The following is a 27660-nucleotide window of genomic DNA, read 5'->3' as shown; positions in this document are numbered from 1 at the left end:
TGTGGAAGCCTGCTTCTTCCCTTTGCCTTTCTTGCCTCCTGCCACCAGTGCTACGTCCTCATCCTGCTCAACTGGCTTGGCTGCCCCAAGCTGTCCTTTCCTGATCTCTGTCTGTATACAATCATCCCAAAACCTCTCCCATGTGGGAAGGGTCTCACGTGCACAAACCCCATCAGCAAAGTTCAACCATGAACGGGGGAGGCCATTCACTGCAATACGCACCAACTCAGTGGATGGAATGGCCTCTCCAATCGCTGCCAACTCATCTCTCACATTGGTAATCTTTGTGAGATATCCAGCTGCACTATCATTCCCCATCTTAATGTTCTTCAGCTTCTCCTTCAGGACCATCTTCCGGTTCTCATTGGTACTCTGGTAGAGATTGGACAATGCTGTCCACATCTCATGGGCATTGCTCTTTCCTCTCACATGAGGAATGCAATGGTCTTTGATTCCGTCTAGAATCAACCTCTTACCCTTGTTGTTTTTTCTATTATAAGCTGCCAACTGAGTAGCATCAGTAGGCACAACAACAGGGTGCTGTGCTGTATGCACCATGATATCCCAGACTTCTGCCTCCTCAAAGATACTCTGCATTCTCTCCTTCCAAACGCTGTAATTTGTATGCCCATCCAACCTATCCTCCACCCTCAATCCCAATGACATCTTGCTGTCCTAAAACTGAAAAATAGCACTGCTGTGGTAAAGATAAAACTGCTGTTTATGAAAAATCAGCTTGCTGGAATTTTCTGAGTGAAAAAATCAGCAGCTGTATTTTTTCTCTTTTGCTGTCCCAAACTGCCCTTCAGCACTCAGCCTCTGATACCATGTTAAAAATTTTCTGTTTCCCACCCCGGTTTTCAGTTTCACCTTATTTCTCCCATATAGTTAAATGCCCATTCCCATAGCCATACATTTAACAGACTGAAAAAATAAATATTGCTGAAAACACAAATTCTGGAAATTTTTTCAGAGTGCTGGAAATTGCAGAAATAAAAAATCAGCAATTAAAACAGCCATTAAAACACATTTAAACTCAGTGATTTTTGGTCAACTTGACCCTGGAAAAACCCCCTACAACTCTTGGGGAAAACCAGTTTGAGAGCTCTTCTTTATTTCTGGAAAATGCCTTTTACAGAGAAAATTTTTCAGCAAAAAATCAGCAAAACAGAAATTTTCCAGCAAGCAAAACTTATCTGTTTTCAGCCCAAACGACAATCTGAAAAATGCTGGAAGAGCTGTACGGACCGTACGGATGTACGGACCGTACGGACGTACGGATGTACGGACCGTACGGACTGTACGGACTGTACGGACGGCCGTACGGACTTGTACGGACAGCCCTCGGAAAAAGTGCAGAAAATCGCCTCCTCGATATTCGTGCTGAAAAATATTTTTTTTCACTATTTTGCTCACAAAACTGCCTTTTTCTGCTTGTTCTTTATGCTGTTCGGATTTGCTGAAGTGCTGCCTTGGTGTGTGTGCCAAACTGCTGCCTCTTTCTCCTCCTTGTCCAGAAATCTCCCTTGCTCTCTTGCTCTCCTTCTCCCAATCTGCTCATGAAAGAATGAATGATCTTTTTCCACCTTTTCCTCCCTTAACCCAACCCTAAATGACTTTTGGGTGATCCCTAAATCCAATGGCTGAAATAGATTTAGATCAATGGCTGAGATTAAATGCTCATTTAAATCTCACTTTCTATTTTTTAATTCACCCCACTTTAATAAAGACCCACTTAGTCATTTATTTCCAAAGTCACTTTTCCTTTCTAATTTTTCATTGACTTTATAAAGTCACTTTAAAATTAGACTTAGTAACTTTATCACTTAAAGTCACTTTCAAATTAGATTTAACTTTATAAAAATTATAAAGTTACTTTAGGAGAAAAATTAAATTCTTTTGGACACTTTTCCCTAGGCCAAAGATCAAAGCCTTAGGGAACCACCTGTCCTCCGGTACCAAATTTCAACACTACTTTGGATTTCATGTAGTTTCTTCGTATCCTTCAAGGCAAGTTATGTTAGCTATTGAAATATAATCATTGCCTCTTCGAGTTTGTTTTCTCGAAATGCTCTGTTGCCTTGCAGCACGAGATCATATATATTACTCCTCTGCTACTCCTAGTGTCTATAGAAACTCGAATCCCCGAACGTAGGGAGCTCGTCGACATCGTCAAAATCCCTATTGCAAAGAAAGAAAGGCGATGTATGTATATAGTTATACTATGTATTGACCAAGCCACAAATTTATTTTGACCGAGCCCGTGTGAATCAACACCAGGGCATAGTCGTTGACCCTTCAACCGGGCACACCACTTGACAGCAAGGTAGCAGCCTCTCTTAACGGCAGCGTGTGTGTGGCTTCCTCTTCGGTTTGTCTGGAACAGTAGCCATCGAACAGTGGGAAGGCAGCGCGGCAAGGGCAAAGGCGTGGACTGACTGTGGCACAATCTGTGGAAGTTGTTGGGGGAAGGCACAACGGAGAGGGGATGCAGAGCAGTGTATGAAGTCAGGAGTGGATGCGGTCGGAATTGTCTTAGGCATGCATTTTTTGCAATGGTTTTACATCATACAACAAAGTATCTACAAAAGAACCTATGAGTATATATGTTTCACGACATGTTGTTGTGATCAAACTACCATGTTCTAGCACATGCACATCTAATAAACTCTTGATTTTTTCCACACCATCCACATCATCAAAAACAATCAAAATTTTTAGCCCTTTTAAACTATTTTGTATAATTCGCTTGTGCTAGCCAATTGGAGGGAGCACATCCATACCCAGCAGATCACGAAAGAGCTACACCGCAAACATGGGAAACTGACATCTTCTCTAACGTTAGACAAATAACAAGACCGAGTAACCTGAGGAACCTAAGTTGTTTACCCACACCTAGTCTCACCACTAACAACAACAATATCATTATTTCTCATCAATTCAAGCAATTGTGTCCTTTATTCTGCTATAGGAAGGGTTGCCCCAGCTTCTAGCATCATCTTGAACTTTTTCATTTTCATTTTTTCCTTGAATTCTTGCTTCAAAGAGTAGCTTTCAATCTTTTTGTCTGACCCAAATCTCTCCTCTCTTAGTGTGTTTGATACCAAGGTGAAAGGCCAATGCTCCTCCTGCCTAGCAAACCCAACTCCATTAGTACTAGCAGTGATATGCACAATAGCCCACTGAATAGCTACAAGCTGTGGAGTATTAACTGTCCTATGAAGATGTTTTGTAAAATTTGATGTAAAATATTCAAGCATTGTTGGATGCTGCTCCTCGTACTTAGGAAAGTGCTCCAAGCTAGGATCTAAAATTGCTCTTTGCATCTGGGTAGTAAGACGTTGAAAAGCATGCAAAGGCACATATTCATCTTCACTATCATAATCTGTATTTGACATAACCTCTTCTTCAAAATTTTCCATATTCATATCAATTTCTTCAATAAGAATAATTTCTTTGCCTTTTTCTTCTTCCACATTTTCCTCTTCATCATCATCAATGTCTTCTTCAGCATCTTCCTCATTGTTATGATATAGTTAATCTTCTTGTTTCTCAAGATAATCCTCATCTACATCATCTTCATTTGGATCATCATCTTGATCTATATCCTTCTCATATTCATCATTATCTATTACATATTCATTTTCATTATCATCATTCTGATCAAAACCTTGCTTTGTTTCTCCATTGTCACTATCATCTTCCTTATTATCGATTTCCTTTAGACGTGCAATAACTTTTGCACGTGATTTTTCTAATTGTTGAAGCTTTTCTGGAATATTACTAAACTGCTCAATGAATTCAGGACATAAACCTAATGGCATTATGTGCAATGGATAATGTTCAAGGACACACATGGTTATATTGTGCAGCAGATAACGTTCAAAGACTTGCATGGCTCTAATTCCATTGAAGCAACAAAATTGTAGCTTGTTGACTTTAATGTAAAAATACACAAAAGGAATTTGTAATAATAATTTATTAATATATATAAAACGTACAAGGATCTTGAATGTTACAATGAGGCCCTTCTTATATACCTAGGCAGGTGTCCTTTCATAATTGGGCATGTCTTTTAGACATGCCTTTTCACTTAACTAATGACTATTTAACATAATCATTACTTGATTATTTATTATTTACATTTATCTATATTTATATTATTTTATATAATTTATATTTGTAACACAAAGATACCTTAAACTGGACAATTCATCTATATAAAGGAGTAATGAATCCTAACCCCAGACTAGCTAAACACTTCGACAAGCTTGGGCTTATTGATATGCAATGATAAAGGAATACATAGACATGTAGAAGTTAGAGAAAGGGCTTATAGAATTATTAGATCAACAAAGACACAAGATAAACCCTCAAATAGGCTTCAAGTTGAAGCTAAGCTAGGGTTTAGGGTTTCTAGGGAATAAAATAGATTAGGAAGGATGGCATCAGCCCTCTATGGGGAGGATTCGCCACAACAAAAGTAAGAATTTGCATTTAAAAGGAATATGGAGGAAACCCTAAGTACTCTGAAACTAGATGGGCTTTGAGTAATCTGTAATATGAAAGGACACGTCCTTCTCATATCCAAGACCTGTTATGTGCTTGTTATGGACAAGCTCTTCCCAAGGTCTAATGATTGGCTTGGGAAGTGTTGGCTAAATTTTTGCATCTGCATGCAATTCTGCTACTTCATTGGGCACTAGATCTTAATCAACTAGCTGCTTATGGGAGTCTATTTCAATGTTCTGAACAGAAACAGGTTTAGAATGATCACTCCTCTGTTTTAATTCTTCCTACTGAAGCTGAGATTCAAGCTCCAAAAATTCTACCTTTTCTTGTGTATACTGCAGATAGGTTTTAATATCATAGAGAGTGTTCTTGCTGATTTTCACTGTATCATGATCAGTAGAATGCATCAAAGTTTTCAAGAATTCTAATACTTCAGTAATTGAGCCATATTCTCCATTGTCAAAATTACACCTTTAAAAAACTGGTGACAACTATGGATTAATGAGAAAGGAGCCGCACCCACTTACAATATCTAGTCACCTTTTCTTCTTTTTCAAAGTTGATTTGAAATTTTCTTTAGGATGTTGATACTTTGATGAAATGTTTGTGTGCTGCAATAGGGGACTATACAAACTTCTTTATCTCTAAGTATCATACAATGAAATGTGGAATTATAAAATCTGGAATAGCTCGGCTTCATAACTAAGTTGTCATGGCTAGGAATATAAACTACTCAATCCACATCACATACATTCCCATGCATTAAGAGACTCCCCTCAAGCATAAACTTCAACCTTTAAAGAATGGAATAACTCAAAATAGTTTTCAAAACACCACACCTGATTTACAATGATCAACACACATATATGTCATCACCATAATACAAAACATGACCTTCATATTTTCATTGCATCGCCATTCACTGCACGGCCCTTGCAGCAATTAGACCCAACGCCATCAAGACTTCAATTTGCAGGAGTCCAGTTCTCCAACCAACGTGGGCCAAGACAGTGAGCTGACTATGTATGGGAGCCCAAGGTATGTGTGACTATGGGAGGAGGCTGAGCGCAGTGACCAAAGGTATGCGTGACTGTGGGAGGAGGCTGAGCGCAGTGACCAAAGGATAGCGTTACAACGTATGCATCCACACTCACAACACCATTCAACCTTTAAGAGCATTCACCATATGTCATAAAAAACATATATAAACAGATTTGTTTGAAGAATACCAGAGGTATTCTCCTACCTAACAGAGAACAACGTGATGTTCGAAGGCATTCTGCTGAAGCCGAGCATGGTTACCCTTGGTGTTGAGTGTAAGGAGAGGGCCAGTCCCGAAACTATTGCCCAATATACCCTGAACCTTCTCCGAAGAAGAGTTCCACCGGTCGTTCCTGGAATCATGTTCTTGTCTGGTGGGCAATCTAAGGTGGAGGCGATCTTGAACTTGAATGCGATGAACCAAGCGTCGAACCCGTGGCACGTATCATTCTCAGATGCTCGTGTTGGCAGGCCCGAGAACATTGGCGCAACTTAGAATATCCTGCTGGTTCGGGGAAAGGCCAACTCCCTTGCACAACTTGGAAAATACTCTGCTGAAGGTGAGTCGCAAGGGATATGAGACAAATGTCAAGTCAGGTTCACCAACGTAGCATATGATTAACACTTCATAATGTCAACATAAATCTTCAAGAATCCTTTCCCTGTATTTGAATCAGACACAAAAACTACCACCATTGTCGTGCAAATTCATAGCTTCAATGCATACCCGTTCAGCGTAGTATCAGACACCTATAACATCGGCTCATGTGATGCATCGTTTCTGGAATCCACTAGAAGCACCAAGCCTATTGTCATGGAAAACGAAAGCTCGAACATAAAAGTTGGGTAGGAAGGATGGACCACTACTCATTCTTATTCAAATGCAATTAGTTGGTCTCATGTCATCAATATGGGAGCTTTCACCGTTCATAAGAGGGGAATTAGTATCGTGGAAGGTTACCCGAGGTTGCATGAGAATACTACACATCAATCATGCTCCCCGGTTATTTCCCACTACCAATTTGATTCACCAACAATTAAATGGCTCTCCGACAAATCTAACAATTATGAGGTTGATGATAATTAAAGGATCACTTAAATCTGAGTTATGGTTTAAACACGGGCGTCCTGAAACACATTGATATATACTAAAGCCAGTAGATCTATGAATTGCCTCAGATCCAGGCAAGGGTCACAAATCAATAATATTTCTTAAACTCACCACTACGAGGTATCATTGCACAAACATGGAAATGCATCACTGCTCAAACATGGAGACTAAGTAGTTGAAACGTCTGAAAAACAAAATTATTTGGTTCGATTTCTCACGCAGAGGTAGAGAAATGGCTTAGGAGAAAATCATGGAAGCCTCTAGGTAAAAATTCACAATAAAGCTAGTTACATCAGGTTTGACAAGCTCGGAGTGGCAGAGGACAGGCAACGCTCATAGACCATCTCAACAAGCAATCAAACCGTCCATATCAGCAAGCCATAAAACCAGTGGAGTTACCACATAACAAGGGTGATCATAAACATTTACTTTGACAGGCCGAACACTAATAGAACAATGAATTGCAGAGAATACAATGGTATTGTGAGGAATCACACGCAACTTGAGCATAGGGAGAGTAACGCTTTTGAGATTCGGGATCCGCACCAGCGAAACATTAAGTGTCAGCATTCTAACAAGGTAGCAGTCGAGCAGAGAAAACCGTCATGGGAATAATGCTTGGCAAGGAGAGAAATGTCAATGCGGGCCAGCCAAATATCCAATGCAGAGAATAACAATGAAAGATTGCGTTGATTTGAGCGCACAGTTACCACAGTGAGCATTGAGTAGTCAGAGAATCAACAAAGGCATTTTTTTTGTGAGGCCAACAGGAAATTGATCTAACAAATCACTTTTCAAAGAAGAATCTAAGGAGAAACAGTTGTTGACCACAATTATGAGTAGCAGAAAGGGTATGGCATCAATTCTATTGATCGGAGAGTAGAACTGACACACAGAGAGGTCACAAAACAAGTGGCTCAAATATGATCAGGCCAGAAGATCGTTCGCTCTGATACCATGTTAAACACACACATGGCAGCAACAGAATATTAAAGATAAACAGGAGAGACCATCTATTATTTGACAATGATATACATTTATAGTACATTGGTGTGACCGTTGGGTTCCACATCTCAAGGTCTCTTGGACTCTCATGGTTGTTCACATTCTACACCAACCCATAGAGGATTAGGTGTCCAACAAAAATAACATCAAAAGAACTTGTCAAGTTAAGAGAAATCATTTGAAGAACCCTAATCTAATAGTTTCCCTAGATTTCTCAACATGCCCCTTCACTTATACAAAATTGTTAGCCTACAATCCCTAAAACAAGTTTGACTTTGAGTGCTCAACAACACAAGGGGGGCTACAAGCCAACCCCATAGCTCAAACCAATAAAATAATCCCATAAAAACCCACATGCGTAGGTCAATGGCCTCCAAAGGCATGATGTTATGCATGCGATGGGCTAGTGAGATGTCCCATCATTATAATCAACTCAAATCTTAAGGGGAGAGCTCAAGAATTTTCTCAAAGTGCCTCCATGTTCATAACCCATGCTATGGGTGTCCTATCATCTATGTCACCCTCTCAAAGGGTTAGACAAGTGATGCGGCACTATCACTCTCTAGCAGTGGGGCTCGAAGGGCGAGTACAAGTCCTCTACTATCATCCTAGGGATGACCATCATCATCTGGAATTCAGATCAAGCAATGACCATCAAACAATGTCAAGGCCAACTTGGGCGCTTCATGGGTTACTTCGAGGTCTCAATCATCATGTGGAATCATCAAAGTGCCCAACACTATACTCTAGAGGGGCAATGCTGCATTGCCATGGTAAGCACTAATCTATAAAGTGTGCAAAACAACCTGGGCAAGTTGTGAAGAAATTTCAATCCCCACTCCGTTATCTGTTTTCCTTATCACTCCATGCATTTAGTTTTAAATCCAAGCATGATAAAAATTCTAAAATCTGGAAATGACAATATTTTCTAAAAACACAAATTTAGAGATTTCACAACTGCTGAAATTACAGAAATAAAACACAGCAAAATTATGACAGCCCCACACAGAAAATAACACAGTGAATTTTGGTCAATGTGACCTTGGAAAAAACCCCTACAATTCTTGGGAAAGACAGTTTGAGACTTCTTCTTTATTTCTGAAAATGCTTTTACAGAGAAACTAAAATACACAGTAAAAATTCCAGCAACCACAAATTACAACTTATCTCGATTTCTGTGCTTGAACTCCACCTCAAAAATCGTGCCAATCAGCAAACAACCAAAACAAAAAAATTTCCAGCAATAAAACATTAAATGTTGTATGGCCTGCTTCAAAAATCATGTCCAAAACCTGTTGTACGGACTGTATAGATTTCAACAGTATGACTGCCTCGAAAATCATGCCCAAATCTACCTTGAATATCGTACCCTTGTTGATGTCTCTCTTCCTCAATTTTTGTTCCTTTCTTCTATTGTACGGTTTTTCCCTGGGATGTGTGCCAATAAATGTTTCTGCCCAGATTTGTTGAAATGTCTTATTGTTGCTCTCCTTCACTTCCTCACTGCTCAGAAATTTTCTCCTTACTCTCTCTTCTCTTTCTCTCAAATGCTCATGAAAGAATGAATTGATCTTTTTCTCTTCTCTTCTCCTTTTACTCTCTAAATGACCTTTTGGGTTACCCTAAGATCTAATGGCTGAGATTCATTTAGATCTAGGGATGAGAATAAATGTGCATTTAATTCTCACTTTCTATTTTTTAACTCACCCACTTAAATAAAGGCCCACTTAGCCTTTTATTTCCATAGTCACCTTTTCACTTTTTAATTCTTCATTGACTTTAATAAAGTCACCCTTAAATTAAATGTAATTTTACCACTTATAAAATCACCTTTAAATTAGAATGCAACTTTACAACTTATAAAGTCGCTTCTAAATTAAATTGGCTTTACCACTTATAAAGTCACTTTAGGAGAAAAGTACAAATAAATTTGGACACTTTTCCCTAGGCCAAATATCAAAGCCTTAGGGAACCACTTGTCCTCTGGTACCCAAATTTTAACACTCCCTCTTACAGAGGAAAGTGTTCCTCGCCACTCCCATATTGTCTTTGAAGTAGAGATGGTTGCCCCTTGGTATGGCTTGTGGAAATGTACTCAAGCTTGACAGCTCCCTTTTGGACATAGTCTCTAATGAAGTGATACATGATCTCAATATGCTTTGACCTGTCATGAAAAACTGGATTCTCCATGAGTTTTATGCAACTCTGATTATCACAGTATATTACTGAAGGTCTCAATGCCTGACCAAATAGACCAAACAACATCTTGCAAAGCCATATGGCCTCACAACTAGCCAAACTAGCAGCCATATACTCTGCCTCAGCTGAGCTCAATGCAACTGACTGTTGTTTCCAGCTGATCCACAACCTGCCCAATCTGAATCTGTGTACCCTGCCAGTCTCACTCCATCACCCTATCTATAATCCAAACCAAAATCCACAGTCCCCTGCTAGTAATGAAGAATGTGTTTTGCAGCCACCCAGTGCACTCTCCTGGGCTCACACGTGAACTGACTCATAGTGTTAACTGCAAAACATATATCTGGTCGAGTGTTGACCAAATACGTCAAACAACCAATCAACTGTTTGTATAGAGTAGGATCCACCAACTCGGAATCAGAAGCGTGAAGCTTCTAGCAATTAGTGATCATAGGTGTAGACATGGGTTTGCAGTCCTCAATGTGAAATCTACTAAGAATATCCACAATGTACTTCCCTTGTCCTAGGAAGAAATGCCCCTCCTCCTGCCACAACTCCAATCCCAGAAATAATGCATCAAGCCAATATCCTTCATCTCAAACTCTGAAGCAAGATCTCTCTTGCAACCCTCAATGAGCCTCTCTGCACCAATGATGATCAAGTCATCAACATACAACACCAGAATGAGAGGCTCCTCACCAACCACAATGAATTATAGGTTCAGATCAGCCTCACTCTTTGTGAAACCCAACTACTGCAAGTTTGTATCAATCCTCGAGTACCAAGCTCTAGGAGCTTGCTTCAGGCCATAGAATGCCTTTTTCAATCTGCATACATGGCACTCCTTCCCATGCACCTCAAAGCCTCGTGTCTGCTCAATATAAACCTCCTCCTAAATGAAGCCATTGAGAAATGTGGTCTTCACATCCCTCTGGTGGATCTTCCAACCCATCTCTGCTGCAATCGATATAATGGAGCGAAGGTCTCCTCATAGTCAACTCCCTCTACCTGTGAGAACCCTCTCGCCACAAATCGCACCTTGAACTTCTCGATGCTACCATCTGCAGCATGCTTTATCTTGTAGAGCCATCTAGAAGTAACAATTGATTTACCTTAAGGCCTCAGCACTACCTCCCAAACATCGTTCATAATAGAAGAATACTCCTCCACCATGGCCTCTCTACAGACCTACTAGCTGGTTCCCCCCTCATAACTAGAAGGTTCGGAGTCAACAATGCTTGTTACCAATGCCATGTAACTACAGAACCGCTTAGATAGTTTACTCTCTCCAACCTGTCACTTTGGCCCAGCAACCGATGTGGCCTTGCGCAAGGTATCTTGAAGCCACTTGCACTTCCTCTTCCTTGAGCATACTTCTCCCACTGGAGTGAAGATTCCTCATCAATATCAGAAGCCTAAACTCCTAAAGGCCTGCCATCTGACCTCATGCCTGAATTTGTGCCTGTAGATTCTGAAGTACTGTGTGAACTGTCCATTAGTGGACTACCCTGTGAACTGCCCTGCATGCTGCCCGAAGAATGACCCACCTAACTCTAAGAGCCACTGCTCACTGATGGACCTGACACTGTAATCGATCTACCTGCTGATCCCTGACCACTGGATCCCTGTGACTAACTCAACTGCTCCTGAGGGTCTCATGACTCTGGATACTCTAACTCTCGTGACCTACTGAAAGCTCTCTCCTCGAACTTCACATCCCACCTGAAAACCACTTTCCTCTGCGCAGGAATATAAATCTGATAAGCTTTCGAGGTCTCACTATAACCCACACAGATGCCCTTGTCTACAGTGGGCTCTAGCTTGGTCCTGTTCTCCTTGGGGACAAAGGAATATGTAAGGCACCCAAACATACGAAAGTGCCCAACATCAATCTTTTTCCTACAAAAAGCCTCCTCCGAAGTCACATTCCCCAAGGCACGACGTGGATTCATGTTCTGCAAGTACACAGCAATGTTGCATGCCTCTACCCGCAAAAGTAAACGTAACCCCTAATCATGAAGCATGGCTTTGGCAGCCCCTACAATGGAACAATTCTTCCTCTCCGCAACCCCATTCTGTTGGGGGTTATAAGGAACTGTGAACTCCCTCCTAATGCCTGCCTCAGCATAAAAATCAACAAACTCACTAAGGGTATACTCCCCTCCATTGTCTGGCCTGAGGACCTTGATCTTCCTACCAATCCGGGTTTCCACAAGAGCTTTGAGCTCTTGAAACCGCTTGAAGACCTCACTCTTGGTCTTCAAGAAATAAATCCAGGTGTTCGTGGAGTGGTCATTAATGAATAAAACATAGTACTCATAACCACTCAAGGATACATGAGACATCCGACCACTCACATCGGTATGAATCAAGTCAAGGATCCTGGTCGCTCTGTTGTCACTGTTGGGAAAAGGGGATCTGGCAGACTTCCCCATATCCCATGTTACTTGGGAGCGGGAGCGGGAGCGGGAAGCGGGAGCGGGGAGCGGGAGCGAAAACAGGAGCGGGAGCGACCATTTTCAGAAGCTCCCGGTTTGGGAGCGAATCCGGGAGCGATTTTTTAAAAATATATATATTTTTTATATTTTTTAATTTTTGATACATATATGTCAACAAAAACATGTAGAATGATGAATTGGACATAAAAAACATAAAAAAAAACATAGATTGATCATTGAACCATATCACGTCAATCATCTAGAAATTATAATCGTCATCAACCATGTCCACAAGTTAGTAAAATACATATTACAACTGCAACATATTGAGTCTTATAAATCATGATTCATCAAATTCAATATTAAAGTTTCAACTTCAAGCTTTCAGAATTGAAAATTCAATAACATTTATCATCATTGATCACCAAAGTTGTACATGTAAGCTAAGTTTAACCATTACAAGAAGTGATATCGAAGATATTTCTAAGTCCTAACTTCTAACTGTTAACATGATATGAAATGTTAAAAATTTATAAAATGAAACATGAATAATGAGATGAAATGAAACAACTTTAGTCTTTCACAAAGCATCATATTCATAATTCACAATCATTACCAATGAGTTATAATTGCCAAGGCCCAACTTCAAACTTCAAATTTTCATTGTCACAGTGATATAATGTTTACAAAAAATATCATAATGATATGAAAGAGTCAAGAGTCAAGAGTCAAGGACTCAAAACTCAACAGTTATGAAAACTAAAGTCTAATAGAAACTAAAAAAGACAAGTAAACTGTAAATCTACATGTGGCCCTTGCCACGAGAGTCTCCAGGAGTATAAGCAGGTCGTGGTGGTCTTCTAGGAGTCTCCCGCACAGACCGACGACCAGAACTAGAACCTCCACGCGAGGGTGTAGATGGAGGTGGCGACAGCAAAGGAACAAGACTCAGACCTCGAGCACTACTACTGGATGGTGGAGGTGGAGGTGGAGGTGGCATGGCTGCTACTTCATTTTCATCCCTTACAAGTTCCTCTTCTAGTTCTTCAATATGTACAATGCCATCCTCCAAATTGTCATCCTCTGGGTGATTGTCCCAAATTTTATATGTGGGATCCTCATTAGCCCAATCATAGTAATGACTCAACAACCTCAAGTTGTAGTGCACATAACCAAGCTTTTTGCTCGGTTTTCATTGAGTCTGTTTCTTTTCACATTATGTATATAACTTTAGGTGCTCCAACACCTCTCTGCAGAAGAAGAATTTACAACCTGTGAAAGAACTTTTTTTTCCAATTTTGGCAAAAGTCCGTGGCCGCCATATGTTTCCCACCATGTGAGAGAATCAAATTTATCTTTGTCGTCCATTGCATGGAAGTTACCATACAAACCAGTGCCACTGAAGTATCTGCCTATTTCAAGGCGCACAGCTGCACATTCCTCCCTGTCAGGAACCAACTTTTCTAATGCTTCCAAATATCCTTTAGTTACCTCTTGATCTAAATGGGGTTTGGTCCTAACCCCACCCTCTGCTGCAGGTTGGCCCAACCAAGATGTAGAGTAGTATTTTGGCGTAAGGATATACGCCAAGCAATGTAGTGGAAGGTTAAGCCTATTCCACCGTTCACACACACAATCATGAATCAGTTTGTACAAGTTGGGATCTCTATTATGAACAATGTCTTTTATTTCCCCCAACATGGTATCCATTTGCTCATACACCTCGCCAATCACTGGTTTGTCTGTATCTGCAAACCGAATCATGTGATAAATTGGCTTGGTGAAATCCAATACCTGCCTCACACTTGTCCAAAACTGCCCATCAAGAGCGGCCTCCTCCACCATTTCAAAACCTGCCATGTCAGCTACATTTGTAGCCCTTTCCTTTAACACCTGCCAATGTGGACTTGATACCATGCTAGCTAATGCCTCTCTTAGCTTCAAAAGGCGCCTGAAGGTGAGGTAATAGCTACCAAATCTAGTCCTCGCAATCTTCAGCAACTCCAATCTCGAGTGACTGCGGAAAAGGCCATGGGTATTGCTATGATTTGTAATAAATTTTATCATTTGTTTTCCTTGTACAAATTACCAATCCATTGGTATTGTTCATTTTTGTTTTTGACAATATCATGCAACAGAAGGTTCAATGTGTGAACCAAACATCCAGACCAAAATGTGTTCGGGTATTTATCCTCAATAATTGCTCCCGTTGCCTTACAATTAGGAGCATTATCAGTGATGACTTGGATGACATTGTATGGGCCAATACGCTCAATTGTTTCAAGTAATGCTTCTGCAATGTTGATGGCGGTCTTGAACTTGTCTGAGTAATCATGTGCAGCTAGAAAGATGGGACCACTAACAGACACAGCAAGAACACTTATCAATGGCTTGCCTTTTACATTTGTCCATCCATCAGATACAATGGACACCCCACTGTCAGTCCAAGAACTTGTCATTTTATTCAAAGAATGTAATATTTTTGCTTTTTCATGATCAAGGCCAACGGTTTTTGCCTTGTCATACCCAGGGCTCTTGTATCCTTTAGGGGCATCATTTATGGCAGAAACCATTTCGTGCCAATAAGGTGAGCGTAGAACATTGAATGGTATCCCACATGCATAGAGAAACCTGTAAACCTTTGAATCCACATCATTCCTACACCCCTCATCAAGGAAATCTGATATGGTTCTATGCCTTAAAGATGATGACCCTGTGCCTCCATGTCCATATCCACTACCTTGGGAGGATGCTGAAGGAGTTCTTTGTGATTGTGAGCTTGGTTCAAAGAAACCCCTTGATTTTTTTGTTCAGTATTGGGCTTCCTCCTCTTCCCTTATGTATTTGGCTCTATCTGCTGTTGACACCGCTGTACAAGTTTTGATTCCTATTTGTTTCTCTCCATCCCATGGCCTTTTCCCGCAGAGGTGTCTTCTAGCACGGGTGTATGAACCTGTGTAATCAGTGTTGCAATGGGGGCAATGAAATTTAGTGGTTCCACCCCCTCTCCCTGTTTCAGCCCTGTGAACATATTTCCACAACGGAGTTTGGTCTTGTTTAGTTTTTTGAGGGTCATGTTCACCCTCCTCCAACTCCTCCTCATTGGGGTTTTCACCCATTTGACTTTCTCCGGCTTCTTCATCCCCCTCTTCAGTTTGGGGCCCCCTTCGTTTCCTACTCTCCAGCACCATAATAACCATAAAAGGGACCAAGAAGAGGAAAATGCCAATAAATATAGCCAGGTCCATGGTGTTTGATGTTTGTAGGGTTTTGATTCTTGAATCTGCAAATTAATTTAATTTATTGGGATTAATTAATTTAATTTAAATACATGATCTTTAAACTCAAACAACTAAATTAAATTAACTAAATTAACTACCTAACCAGCTAAACTAACTAAATTACTAAGTTACTTACCTCTGCAGGCTTGCTCCTCGCTCCTTGGCACTTGCTCCTCGCTCCTCAGCACTTGCTCTTCGCTCCTTTGCTCTTGCTCCAGCTCCAAACTCAAGCTCAATGAAGTTATAATGAATTTTTTTGGCCCATTGGGCTTATAAAACTAAAAAAAAATTCTAAATTTTTTTTTTTTTCGGGTCCGGCGGATTTTTTTTTCCGCCGAACCACTCCCGACCTGGCTCGAATCGCTCCTGGAGCGATTTTTAATGTCCGGGAGCGATCAGGGAGCGATCGCTCCCGGGCATTAAAAATTGCTCCAGGAGCGCCGGAGCGATCGCTCCCTGTGTCGCTCCCTAACAGACCAGGGAGCGCAAATTTTTTTAAGGGAGCGCGCTCCCGAACCACTCCTGAACCGCTCCCGCCCGGAGCGCGATTCGGGAGCGGGTTCGGGGGGGGGCGCTCCCCCGCAACACTGCCCATATCACATCCTCAGCATACATCAAGGTGATCAGAACTGAAATCTGGCACACCAGTGGTGATCTCCAGCAATGTACTCAAGGCCCCATGATACATGTGCCCCATCCTGCGGTGCCCAATCTCCCACAACTCTGAATTGCTAGATTTGTTGTTGGTCCTGTCTCAAGTGCTGCTACTCAATGCCATCAGGGGCTAGAATGAGAACTTGTACACCTTAGCATGGCGCACACCAATCACTCTCGCTGAAGAAGCTGGAGTACCCCTAGATATATAAGCACCTTCCCTCTCCTGAACAACACATCATACCCTCTATCCTCAAGTGTTGAGACGGATATGAGGTTCTTCATTCCAGGCACATATAAAACATCTGACACTTTCAAGGGAGGTTTGGGTCCCCTATCAAATGTCAATGTCCCCACCCCGACTACTCTAACCATGTTGTCATTACCAAGCACTACCTCCATATCAGTATCATCATCTGAAAGCTCTAAGAAGTACTCTTTGACTCTTGTCATGTGGCGGGAAGCGCCACTGTCAACATACGAAATGCTAGAAGATGCTCTGCTAGTAGTGGAGAGTGCACAATCCCTCTGAACCTATATGGCAGGTGATCCTGCACTAGTGGTCTCACAAGCTATGAACCCAAACTCCCGATCAAAGCTCTCTGAGAAGGTCTCTATCTTTGCAGAAGTTGCCATGGGTTTGTCTCTCCCTTTCTTATTCTTCTTCTCCAGACACACAACAGCATAGTGTCCCAACTTTTGACAATTCCAACATTTGACTTTGGAATAGTCCTTCTCCTTGTTTTGCTTCTTGCCTTTACCTTGCCCTTGCCTCCAATGTTGGAAGCATTGTTTTAAGAAACGGCCGTTTCGAAACCGAAACGGCCTGGTTGATCCGAGTTATTGGCCCAAGTTATGACCTAGCCATGGAAACGGTTCAGTTGACCGAGTCACAAAAAAACGCCCAGCATCACATCAAACTGCGATTTAATTACTTTCCTTGGGAAAAAAATGTATGTATTCAGTCTTGAGTCTATGAACTAATAAAATTCACTTATCTGTCTTTCCCGAACTTAATAGCGAATTTTATTATGCTTTTTTGCACTAGTGAACTCTTCAATTTTCATTGCCCCCGGAGGTGACATAGTATTAAACTATGAAACAGGCTACAGAATTGTATGCATCCAGTTTTGCACATTGACCCAAATGGTTACCACAGCTGTAAATATCCAGTTCCGTGAGTTCATAATTTTGTGTCAGAAGCTGTAGGGATTGAATAACCTGGTATCAATTTTGATCATATAATTTAGGGTATCAAATCTTTTGTTTATCTAGTTTATAATGTGTGAGTGATCTTAGTTTGGTATTACAACCGCTTAAATCCGGTATTGTTATGAATATAGATCAATTTTTAAAATTTTTGGTATCAAAGCATTGTGCATATCCAGAGCATTAATGCCTAGAGAACAAGAGGCATGAGAGCTTTGAAAAATCGGATAGTGATAACAATATAGTTCATTTATTACTAGTCTGCTTATTCAGACTATTGATACCTAGGTCCTGAAGATTGAAGTTTGAACATAATGTTTGGTATCTTTAAAATTATGTTTAAAATCTTTAAATTATGTTTTTTTATAAAAAAAAAAATATTTAATGTATTTTTTACAACGACCGAGTCATTGAAATCGAGCCGGCCGAGTCATTACCGTTTCGGAGTCGGAGTCGGAGTCGATCCTCGACCGAGTCGGAGTCGGAGTCGGAGTCGGAGTCTTAAAACATTGGTTGGAAGCTTGCTTCTTTTCTCTGTCCTTCTTGCCTCTTGCTAACAATGCCACATTGTCATCCTCCTCCACCTGTTTAGCTACCCCAAGATGGTTCCTTATGTTCTCATTTTGAATGCAATCATCCCACAACCTCTCCCATACGGGGATTTTTTCCCATGCAACAATGTCATCCACAAAATTCTCCCAAGTCTTGGGAAGACCATTCAAAGCAATCCTCACCAACTTAGTGGGTGCAATGATCTCACCTACGGCTACCAACTCATCTCTCACTGAAGTGATCTTTGTGAGGTATGTTGTAGCACTGTCAGTCTTAGCCATTTTAATGGCCTTCAGTTTCTCCTTTAGGACCATTTTTCTGTTTTCAGTTGAGCTCTCGTAAAGACTAGTCAAGGCTGTCCACATTCATGTGCATAAGTCTTTCCTCTCACATGAGGAATGACATGATCTTTGACTCCTTCCAAAATCAATCTTTTTGCTTTAGCATTCTTTTTGTTAAACTCTGCCAACTATACAGAGTCAACATGTACTGCTACTGGATACTGTGTGGTATTTACCATAATGCCCCAGGCTTTTGCTTCCTCAAAGATGCTCTGGATTCTCTCCTTCAATGCACTGTAGTTGTTCTGCCCATCCAACCTGTCTTCAACTCTCAAACCCAAAGACATGTTTCACTGTCCTACCAAACTGAAATTTTCAAATCTGTGGTAAAGGTTTATGTTTTCTGTGTAAAAATCAGTTTGTTGTAATTTTTCACTTTGATGTCCCAAACTGCACTTTTCAAACAACCAAACTCTGACACCATGAAGAAATTTCAAACCCCACTCCGGTTATCAGTTTTCCTTATCACTCCATGCATTTAGTTTTAAATCCAAGCACAATAAAAATTCTAAAATCTGGAAATGACAATATTTTTTGAAAACACAAATTTAGAGATTTCACAACTGCTAAAATTGCAGAAATAAAACACAGCAAAATTATGATAGCGACACACAGAAAATAACACAATGATTTTTTGTCAATGTGACCCTGGAAAAACCCCCTACAACTCTTGGGGAAAACCAGTTTGAGAGCTCTTCCTTATTTCTGAAAATGCTTTTACAAAGAAACTGAAATACACAATAAAAATTCCAGCAACCACAAATTACAACTTATCTCGATTTTTGTGCTTAAACTCCACCTCAAAAATCGTGCCAATCAGGGAACAACCAAATCAAAAATTTTCCCAACAATAAAACAACATTAAATGTTGTATGGCCTGCCTTGAAAATTGTGCCCAAAACCTTTTGTATGGACCATATGGATTTCAGCAGTACGACTACCTCGAAATTTGTGCCCTTGCTGATGTCCCTCTTCCTCGATTTCTGTGTCTTTCTCCTACTATACGATTTTGCCTTTGGATGTGTACCAATAAATGTTGCTACCTATATTCGCTAAAATGTCTTCTTGCTTGTAATATCCCTTATCAGGAATATTCCTCAACACAAACAAACTCTAACCAGAGATGCACTGGGAGGGCATTTACCAGATATGTCGCCTTTGAAAAGAGGATGAGATCCGGAGGCTACCTAGCCCTTTCCAAACTTTGTCAAAGAGTATAGGAGAAAACACACAAGTGGTATAATGGCCAAGAATGCTCAAAGAGATAAAAATAACAATGTTGCAGCATATAACAATATAACCATAACAGATACTCAAGAAATGCAGAGAGAAATACTAAGCCATTTTATTATACTGAGTCATAGAATGAGTACAGGAGGTGATCAGAAAGATGGCACCTCGACTTGCACAAGGCAAGTGAAGAAATACACTTAGAATAGCAAAGGAATGGCCCCTCTCTAAACTGCGTCCAAGCTGTTGGAAAACTGTCGTGCTGCTGCTGCTGCTAGGAATCAAGTGAGGATTTGGGGCTTCTCCCCTCCTCAGAAAAGGCTAAAACTCCGGAATCGGACTTTACTCAAGAAACCCAGAAAAACCCAGGAAGCTTTTCTAAAATGGCCAACCCCAGAAAATCACCCCCTTGGGGTTCTGCGCAATCCCTCAATGTTTTGCGCTGCTATTGAATGAAACCCTCCAGAAATCTGCCTAAAGCCTCTGCCAAAACTCTCCAATATGCAAGGGCTAATCCCCTGCTCAATCTCTCAGCACAAATCCTACTGCAAACCCTCAAGCCAGACTCTTGTCAGAAAAAACTGCGTCCCCCTCTCAGTGTTGTGCAGTCCTCCAAACGCTGATGAAACAACTGCTGGAATACTGATGAAACTACTACTGGAATGCTAATGGAAGTACCTTGCCCGAACAGGCACTCGAAGTCCCCTGGGGCTAAGGGTGAGATCTTCGAACGGAGACACTCAATGCACTAAATAGTGTTGCATACTAGCTAAACAACCAGCGTGCTCTAAGTCGAAATGACTATCACAAATGCTCATAACTGAATGATCCAAAATGAGGGGGCTCCTCTCTCCTTTATAGCCTTTGCCTCTCTCAATCCCAAGGCTCACCTCCTCCTACGTGATTCCTCTCTTGCCACGTGTTTCTTCCCTCCTGCGCAGTCCCTCCATGTGTCTGTGTGGGCTCCATTTCTGCGTCCCCCTTTGGTCCCCTTGGCTCCCCTTTAAGTCACAACGTTGTGCTACTAGGAAATGACTTTTTATTCTAAAGTGAGTTGTCCCCCTTCCTCACTTTTTTTATTTACAAATAGCTATAGAAGGCAAAAATTAAACAAAATCGAATATTCCAATTAACCATGGCTAATTAGGGATATTACATTGCTGCTCTCATTCACTTCCTCACTGCTCAGAAATTTTCTCCTTGCTCTCTCTTCTCTTTCTCTCAAATGCTCATGAAAGAATGAATTGATATTTTTCTCTTATCTTCTCCTTTTACTCTCTAAGTGACCTTTTGGGTTACCCTAAGATCAAATGGTTAAGATTCATTTAGATCTAGGGATGAGAATAAATGTGCATTTAATTCTCACTTTCTATTTTTTAACTCATCCACTTAAATAAAGACCCACTTAGCCTTTTATTTCCATAGTCACTTTTTCACTTTTTAATTCTTCATTGACTTTAATAAAGTCACCTTTAAATTAAAATGTAACTTTACCAATTATAAAGTCAGTTTTAAGTTAGAATGTAACTTTACCACTTATAAAGTCACTTTTAAATTAAATTGACTTTACCGCTTATAAAGTCACTTTAGGAGAAAAGTACAAATAAATTTGGACACTTTCCCCTAGGCCAAATATCAAAGCCTTAGGGAACCACTTGTCCTCTGGTACCCAAATTTTAACAAGTTGTATAGTAGAGTGATGTAATGTGCCCCCAAAGGTCTTTGTTGTTGTGTGAAGAACCACCTGGCAAAACCATCTAAGGATCAAGTGAAAGCCACCAATCATTAGAGACAATGACCATAGATTCATCATAATGGACCACACATAAGATCAAGACATAATAAAATTTCAAACTGAGATCACCTTCAAATATCTAATTAGCCCAAGTCCCACAAAAGTGTTCCCTACTTGTGTTAGGGATGACTAGATGGTCAACCCTATTAGTTGTTTCCAGCCCCGAAGGGTAGGTGACATGTCCTAGGTCAACCCTTCAATCCATAGGTGCTTGCGATAATAGTGGCAATGGAGGGGAAAGACTTGTCAGCAAACAGGGCATCTCGTGATCCATTGAGGAAAAAAGGCCATATATCCAAACCTAACAGGTAGCACACCAAGAAGTCTTCAGAATTCGTTGATAACCAGATTGCAGAAAAGCAAGCGAGCCATTGCACCAGACCAGGCCACCCATTCATGCCTAGTAGAGCTGGTCGATGTGCTTGATCTTACCACAGGATGTGGGTAAGTGGACAAGACTTTAGTTGAAACCTCCTATCAGCTGTTAAAACAATTGAAAACTTATCTGGGGCAATGAAGCAACCACATCAATCTGATAAGTCAAGTCAGATGGGATCTGTCTCCTCAGCCCAGCTCAGAAGCAGCTCACAATTTGATTTCTTTCCAATTGGCACTCTATAGATTACACTCGTGTGTGGACCAATCAGTGGGGGTGGGTAAACATTGAGAAAAGGAAAGGAAGAAAGAGTGCAAACAAGGGAGACCAATCCCCTTTTGAGGATTCATCACCCTTTGTTCCCTCTTAGTTTAACAAGTATCTGTTGGTAGTCATTTAAGGGAGTGCCCTTATAATCATGTGTCCACCATGACAGACCTTGGATATCTCCATGATACAGGTGTGTACTTCATAATAATGATTCTTGCTCAGAAGGATCTTAACAGTTGTCCTCTCTGGAAAACTTTCATGACCTTTTGTACTATCAATAGAACACTACAGTTCACCCAAAAACACAAAGTAATTAAATATTGGTATACTTCTTCATCCACGTCGTCTCTTTCTCTACATAGGGCTAACTTTGCTATTGTCCTTGAATTGTCCCTTACAGAAAATGCTATACATTCTTGAAACATAGGTAAAGTTTTCCTCATCCATCATAATCACACTAAATAACCAAGCCTCCTCTTTCCAATTGGCACCCTATAGATTACACTCCTGTGTGGGACCAATCAGTTGGGGGTGGGTAAACACTGAGAAAAGGAAAGGAAAAAAGAGTGGAAAAAAGGGAGACCAATACCCTTTTGAGGATTCATCACCCTTTGTTCCCTCTTAGTTTAACAAGTATCTGTTGGTAGTCATTTAAGGGAGTGCCCTTATAATCATGTGTCCACTGTGACAGGCCTTGGGTATCTCCATGATACAGGTCCGTACTTCATAAAAATGATTCTTGCTCAGAAGGATCTGAAGAGTTGTCCTCTCTGGAAAACTTTCATGACCTTTTTGTACTATTAATATAACACTACAGTTCACCCAAAAACACAATGTAATTAAATATTGGTATACTTCTTCATCCACACCTTCTCTTTCTCTACATAGGGCTAACTTTGCTATCGTCCTTGAATTGTCCCTTACAGAAAATGCTATACATTCTTAAAACACATCTAAAGTTTTCCTCATCGATCATAATCATATTAAGTAACCAAGCCTACCATTACAAGAGATCTTCATTGTCTCTAATACTCCCTACTAATAACCTAAATTAGATCCGCTAAAACTATACATGCACATCTGTTTCTACGACAAGGAAATCTATAACCTTTTTCCTTACTTCCATGGAAAAGATAGCCACTGTACATGTAACAATAAATATTTTCAGAATGCATTTGTACCTGTGCCAGGAGGGCAGCTGCTAACTGAAGGCTTGGCTCCAAGGTTTCAGGCACAACCTGACAGTATTAAAATTTGAAAAGATCTGGTAAATTCCATGCATGGTTAAAAAGACTCCTAATCTAAATAACACTTCTTGATTTACATTTTGCAGCACAACAGTTAGAAATTCCAATGACAACATGCAAACAAAATATAGAAAAGAACATTGTAAACAATGAAAAAAGGCTTTAAAATGCTAATAAACAATCAACAATCTAGAGTTCTTATAAGGATATACCGCTGTGGCACCAGCTTTCTCGAGATTAATACCATGGTCTACATCATGTGCACGGACAAATGTTTTCACATTTGGGAAATACTTGCTGAGAGCCCAAACAGTACGAAAATTGGCACCAGGTGTATCCAAAGTTACTGCAGCAGCTGCTGCTCTCTCTGCCCCCACTTTGTGAAGTACCTAAGCATTGAAGTAATATATAACTAGAGTATCACAGGATACAATCTAGCCAAATATAGAAGTAAAAAGACATCATGCAACTTACCTCTCTACTGCCTGCATCCCCAAAGTACACAGGAAGATCAAGAGCACGTCCTGCTGCAACACGTTCACTGAATAATCCACACTTCCAGTTAGAATGATATAATTTTGTGCAAAAGTTAACAACATGAAAAAGATAAATGAAATGTAAGAATATCAAGCATAGCTTTTTCACCAGTTTTCAATATCCAGAATCAAAGACTACATATAATACACCTTCAATGATACGGTATCTTACCCAAGCCATATAATGAAAAGCGCTTCATCCCCACCATATAGGGCATATAATAGAAAACAACATAGCATCTATCCAGATATTACTGGGGTAAACAACTATCCTATATTCATATACACAGCATCTCATTCTGGAATTAGCTGTCTTTTGAATTTTCTATACCCTGACATAGCACCACATCTGCCTCCGATCATAACTGATTTGGGCTTAAAACAAGCAAACTATCACTGAGAAGATGCCAACAGACACTACTGGTTGCATCCCATAAATTTCACTGCTGTCATGAATCAATTGCAAACAAAACACCAGTGCCCCCCGGTACTCAATAGTCTGCTTACCTTCAAGTCAGTTTCATAGTCATTTGTTACTAGTTTTTCAATTAGCAGCATAATTGGGATGCTATGGAACGAAACATTCTCAAATCAATACATGACACCCCACAATGGTCACTTTGCAAGACCTTTAATGAAGAAACCACCTTAACTTTTAGAAGTACAACCCAAATGTATTAGTTTCATACAATCCCATAAACATCAATGCAAATGCCACACATATTTTATCAATGCTAAACAAATGTGAGGTCAATCAGGAAAAAACTAAGCAAATCCCCTTATGTGATGCCCGGTTAACCTAAAAAGCACTGGTGGCATCGCCCTTAGTTATGGATCAAGATTGTGGCCTGCACCTGTAACAGTGGTTCGCAACTCAGCCACACATTATGATTATCCTTTGGAGCGACTATATATCTAGCATCGCACAGCAACTCCGTGATAATTACATTCTTGGTGTTTTCGCATTTTGCAAAGGCCTGTATAATTCATATTTTGAGCTCACATATCTATTGGTCTCTGAGGTTTGACTATAGTCTCATGGATGCAAATTCTGGGTATTAAACTCATGGCATCGCATTACAGTCAAGGCATGGTATCGTATTCAGTTAAGGCATTGTATTACACTCATGGGCATCGCACAAAGGTATGATAAGTTTGGGCATTGCATCGTACGCTACATATGGTCTCGGATTTGTTTTGTATATTGGCATCACATGGTCTCCTGATAAATGGCATCACACAGTTTTTGACATCGGATGGTCTTGGCTCTAAATATGTCTCGGCGCCATCTCTGATATGTCATAGCACTGACATATGGATATGCCTCGATCCCGGCATTATGTATATTGTTGATATAGTTGTATGGTGTAGCATCAATACTCTAGTTATATATAATAAACCACTGCGATATATATAGCTTCGTCACACACCTTTATACTATGTTCTTCTGCAATTGTATGTATAAGCATTGACATGGTCATTCATAGCATCAATTCTCGGTTCTCTGCAATAAGGTATTGTATAACAGTATCGGCATTGTTACCCACCACCACAAGTGGGTGACACCTGTAGGGGAATTTTTTCTCCTACATTTTCTTCAGCCAATAGTCCCTTCCAGCCACCAGATAGCTCAATGTGCCATCATCTCCGCCACTTGATCCAGCCTTTATGCACCCTCGCCCAACTGCCATGATCGTATGTTTGAAAGTGGGCCTTCCAACCCAGAAGGTATGGCTTTCATTATGTAGTTGGGTATTTTTTGCTTACATATCATGAACACTTTCGGAAATGGATTGGTGGGGGGGATTCGGCGGAAAGAATGGGCTTGGTTTGTACTCTTGTCCCCTTGGCCAACTTGGTGGTTAACCTTGTATATTAGTCCCGTGAGATCTTCTTTATTGAGCTACTAGCTTTAGGGGTGGTACAACATGGGAAATCTTAATTTTGGTTGTGTGATCCTGCTTCTCAACACAACATACATCACTCCCCTCTGCTCATTATAACCCCTTTCCACATATTTCCCATCACGGTCAACATTTGTCCATTGGGCCAACAAGCAGTTAGCCTCCCCCTCCCCTTGTCCACACTTTGCGTCGGACCTGGAACAATGCCTTGAGGGTCGATGCAGCTAAAAAAAAGTAAAAAGAATAGATTGACCACTCTCAATAGAAAATGTACCATAAAATGCAAAAGATCACAAGGACATACAAATTTAGCATGAGGGCAAAGGCCAACATGAGCTCTACCCCCTATCATTATGTCCATCGCCCTAGTTCCTAGGGCCCATATATGAGAACCCACCATCATTAAGGAACCCATGATTGTCCCAACCCTTGCTGGGCGATGAACTGCCCAACCTTAACCCAGTAATTATTATTATATCTTATAAATCATGTTGTCATTCCTTGGAGCACGAGGTAGGTATAAAAAAGAAAAATCAATAAAAGGCAAAAGGCATATGAACAAGGGTGGAAAAATAAAGGTCGGGGTTGCTCATGTACAACGATTCCTCCCTCCTTCATCTATACACCCATGTGTGGGCTTCCTTCATGATTGTTACCCTTGTACCATGGCATGTGGTTTGGAGCCTCCCCTGATGCCCCCAATCCATTCCATCATTATGTCACATGACACCTGCCACTTGAAGGATGTACCATGGTCCTATCAGTGCCTTAGAGGCAAAAAACGCCTAATAAGTTCCTTGGTTAACCCCTTTCTTGCACATGGGGACACCTGTACATTTAAAGCCCATCATGGAAGGGCATGCCACTATGAAGTGTCCACTTGCTTCCACGATTTGTAACCTCATTTACTCAATCGCATTAATGAACTGTTGTGCTAGAAGGTGAGGAGACACATTGGATCTTATACAGGATTGCATGTGGGTCTTCATCTTGGGGTTTGGTCTCCCTATACGGGGTCCAAGCCCTCCAAAGAGTCATATTGGCATTTCTAGGGTTTGCGTCGAGAGTCGTGGGCCTCCACTATAGAAGAGAACGAATAGCCATGACATGGGATCCTTCAACACCATTCATTGTTTTCTCATGTCCGACTTATTTGATGATGATGATGCACCTAGACTACCTTGCCTAGCCGGCTACACACTTGCACCACACACTTGGCAGTTGATCCAAGGCCCAGATGGGGTTTTGTCTCACCATGCGAGACAACGGAAGGCTTGCATCATTGTTCTAGCCCTTGCAGATGGAATACATGCCAGTCTAATTCAATTGCAGACGCATGAGAATGCTTTCGGAGTATCTTGCATGCCCTATGATATTTGGAGCCGATTTTTTATCTTGTCTTGGCGCTACTTCTTGAATGTGGATGGATACATTGCATGGCTATTTTGTAAGTTCCTCTGATTGATGAAATCTCTCTTTGCAAATTGTCTAATGTATGTAATTGTTGCAACTAGAATAAATGTTATTGTGCCCTAATTTTGTCACCATCCGTTGTTCAAACTGCAATTTTTAGCCTATAGCTCTAATACCATGTTGAAATTTGATGACTAAAAAAAGTTTCCAACAATCCCAACCCAGTCTTAATTTCACCTTATCACTCCCATTCAGTTAAATGCCCTTTCCCATAAACATACATTCAACATATAGAATTCTGGAAATTAAATTATCAGATTAAAACACATGGGACTCTCAGCACATGCTGAAAATAAATATGGACATAACCAGACCAGCAACACATAAAAATACACACAGATTTTTGGTCAACTTAGACTCAGGCAAAACCCCTTCAATCTTCACCAACCAACGAACTCTTATGACTGTAATGGGAGGGTTGTTATGACAGCAGAGACAACCTCTTTACCTTCGCACGTGTGACAGTTTTCCTTGTGATGTTGACAT

At 40.7% G+C, this 27660-nt stretch overlaps 1 protein-coding gene across 2 annotated transcripts in view; it reads right to left on the bottom strand.

Annotated features, from left to right (window-relative positions):
- Nucleotides 1-27660, bottom strand: part of LOC149146937 (K(+) efflux antiporter 2, chloroplastic-like) — a 443890-nt gene that overhangs the window by 77325 nt on the left and 338905 nt on the right. For both annotated transcript variants that reach the window (XM_089445962.1, XM_089445963.1), the window contains exons 17-19: nt 23736-23802; nt 23474-23650; nt 23196-23252 (exon numbers count right to left, since the gene is read on the bottom strand). In XM_089445962.1, coding sequence (XP_089302088.1) covers nt 23196-23252; nt 23474-23650; nt 23736-23802 — 301 coding nt within the window. The remainder of the gene's footprint in view (nt 1-23195; nt 23253-23473; nt 23651-23735; nt 23803-27660) is intronic.

This window comes from Pinus tabuliformis, chromosome 9 (assembly GCF_031772625.1).
Source record: "Pinus tabuliformis cultivar Carrire ecotype Pingquan chromosome 9, CPIR1, whole genome shotgun sequence".
NCBI lineage: Eukaryota > Viridiplantae > Streptophyta > Pinopsida > Pinales > Pinaceae > Pinus > Pinus tabuliformis.
The sequence above is the reverse complement of the archived record's forward strand: the minus strand, read 5'-3'. Positions and strand labels throughout refer to the sequence as shown.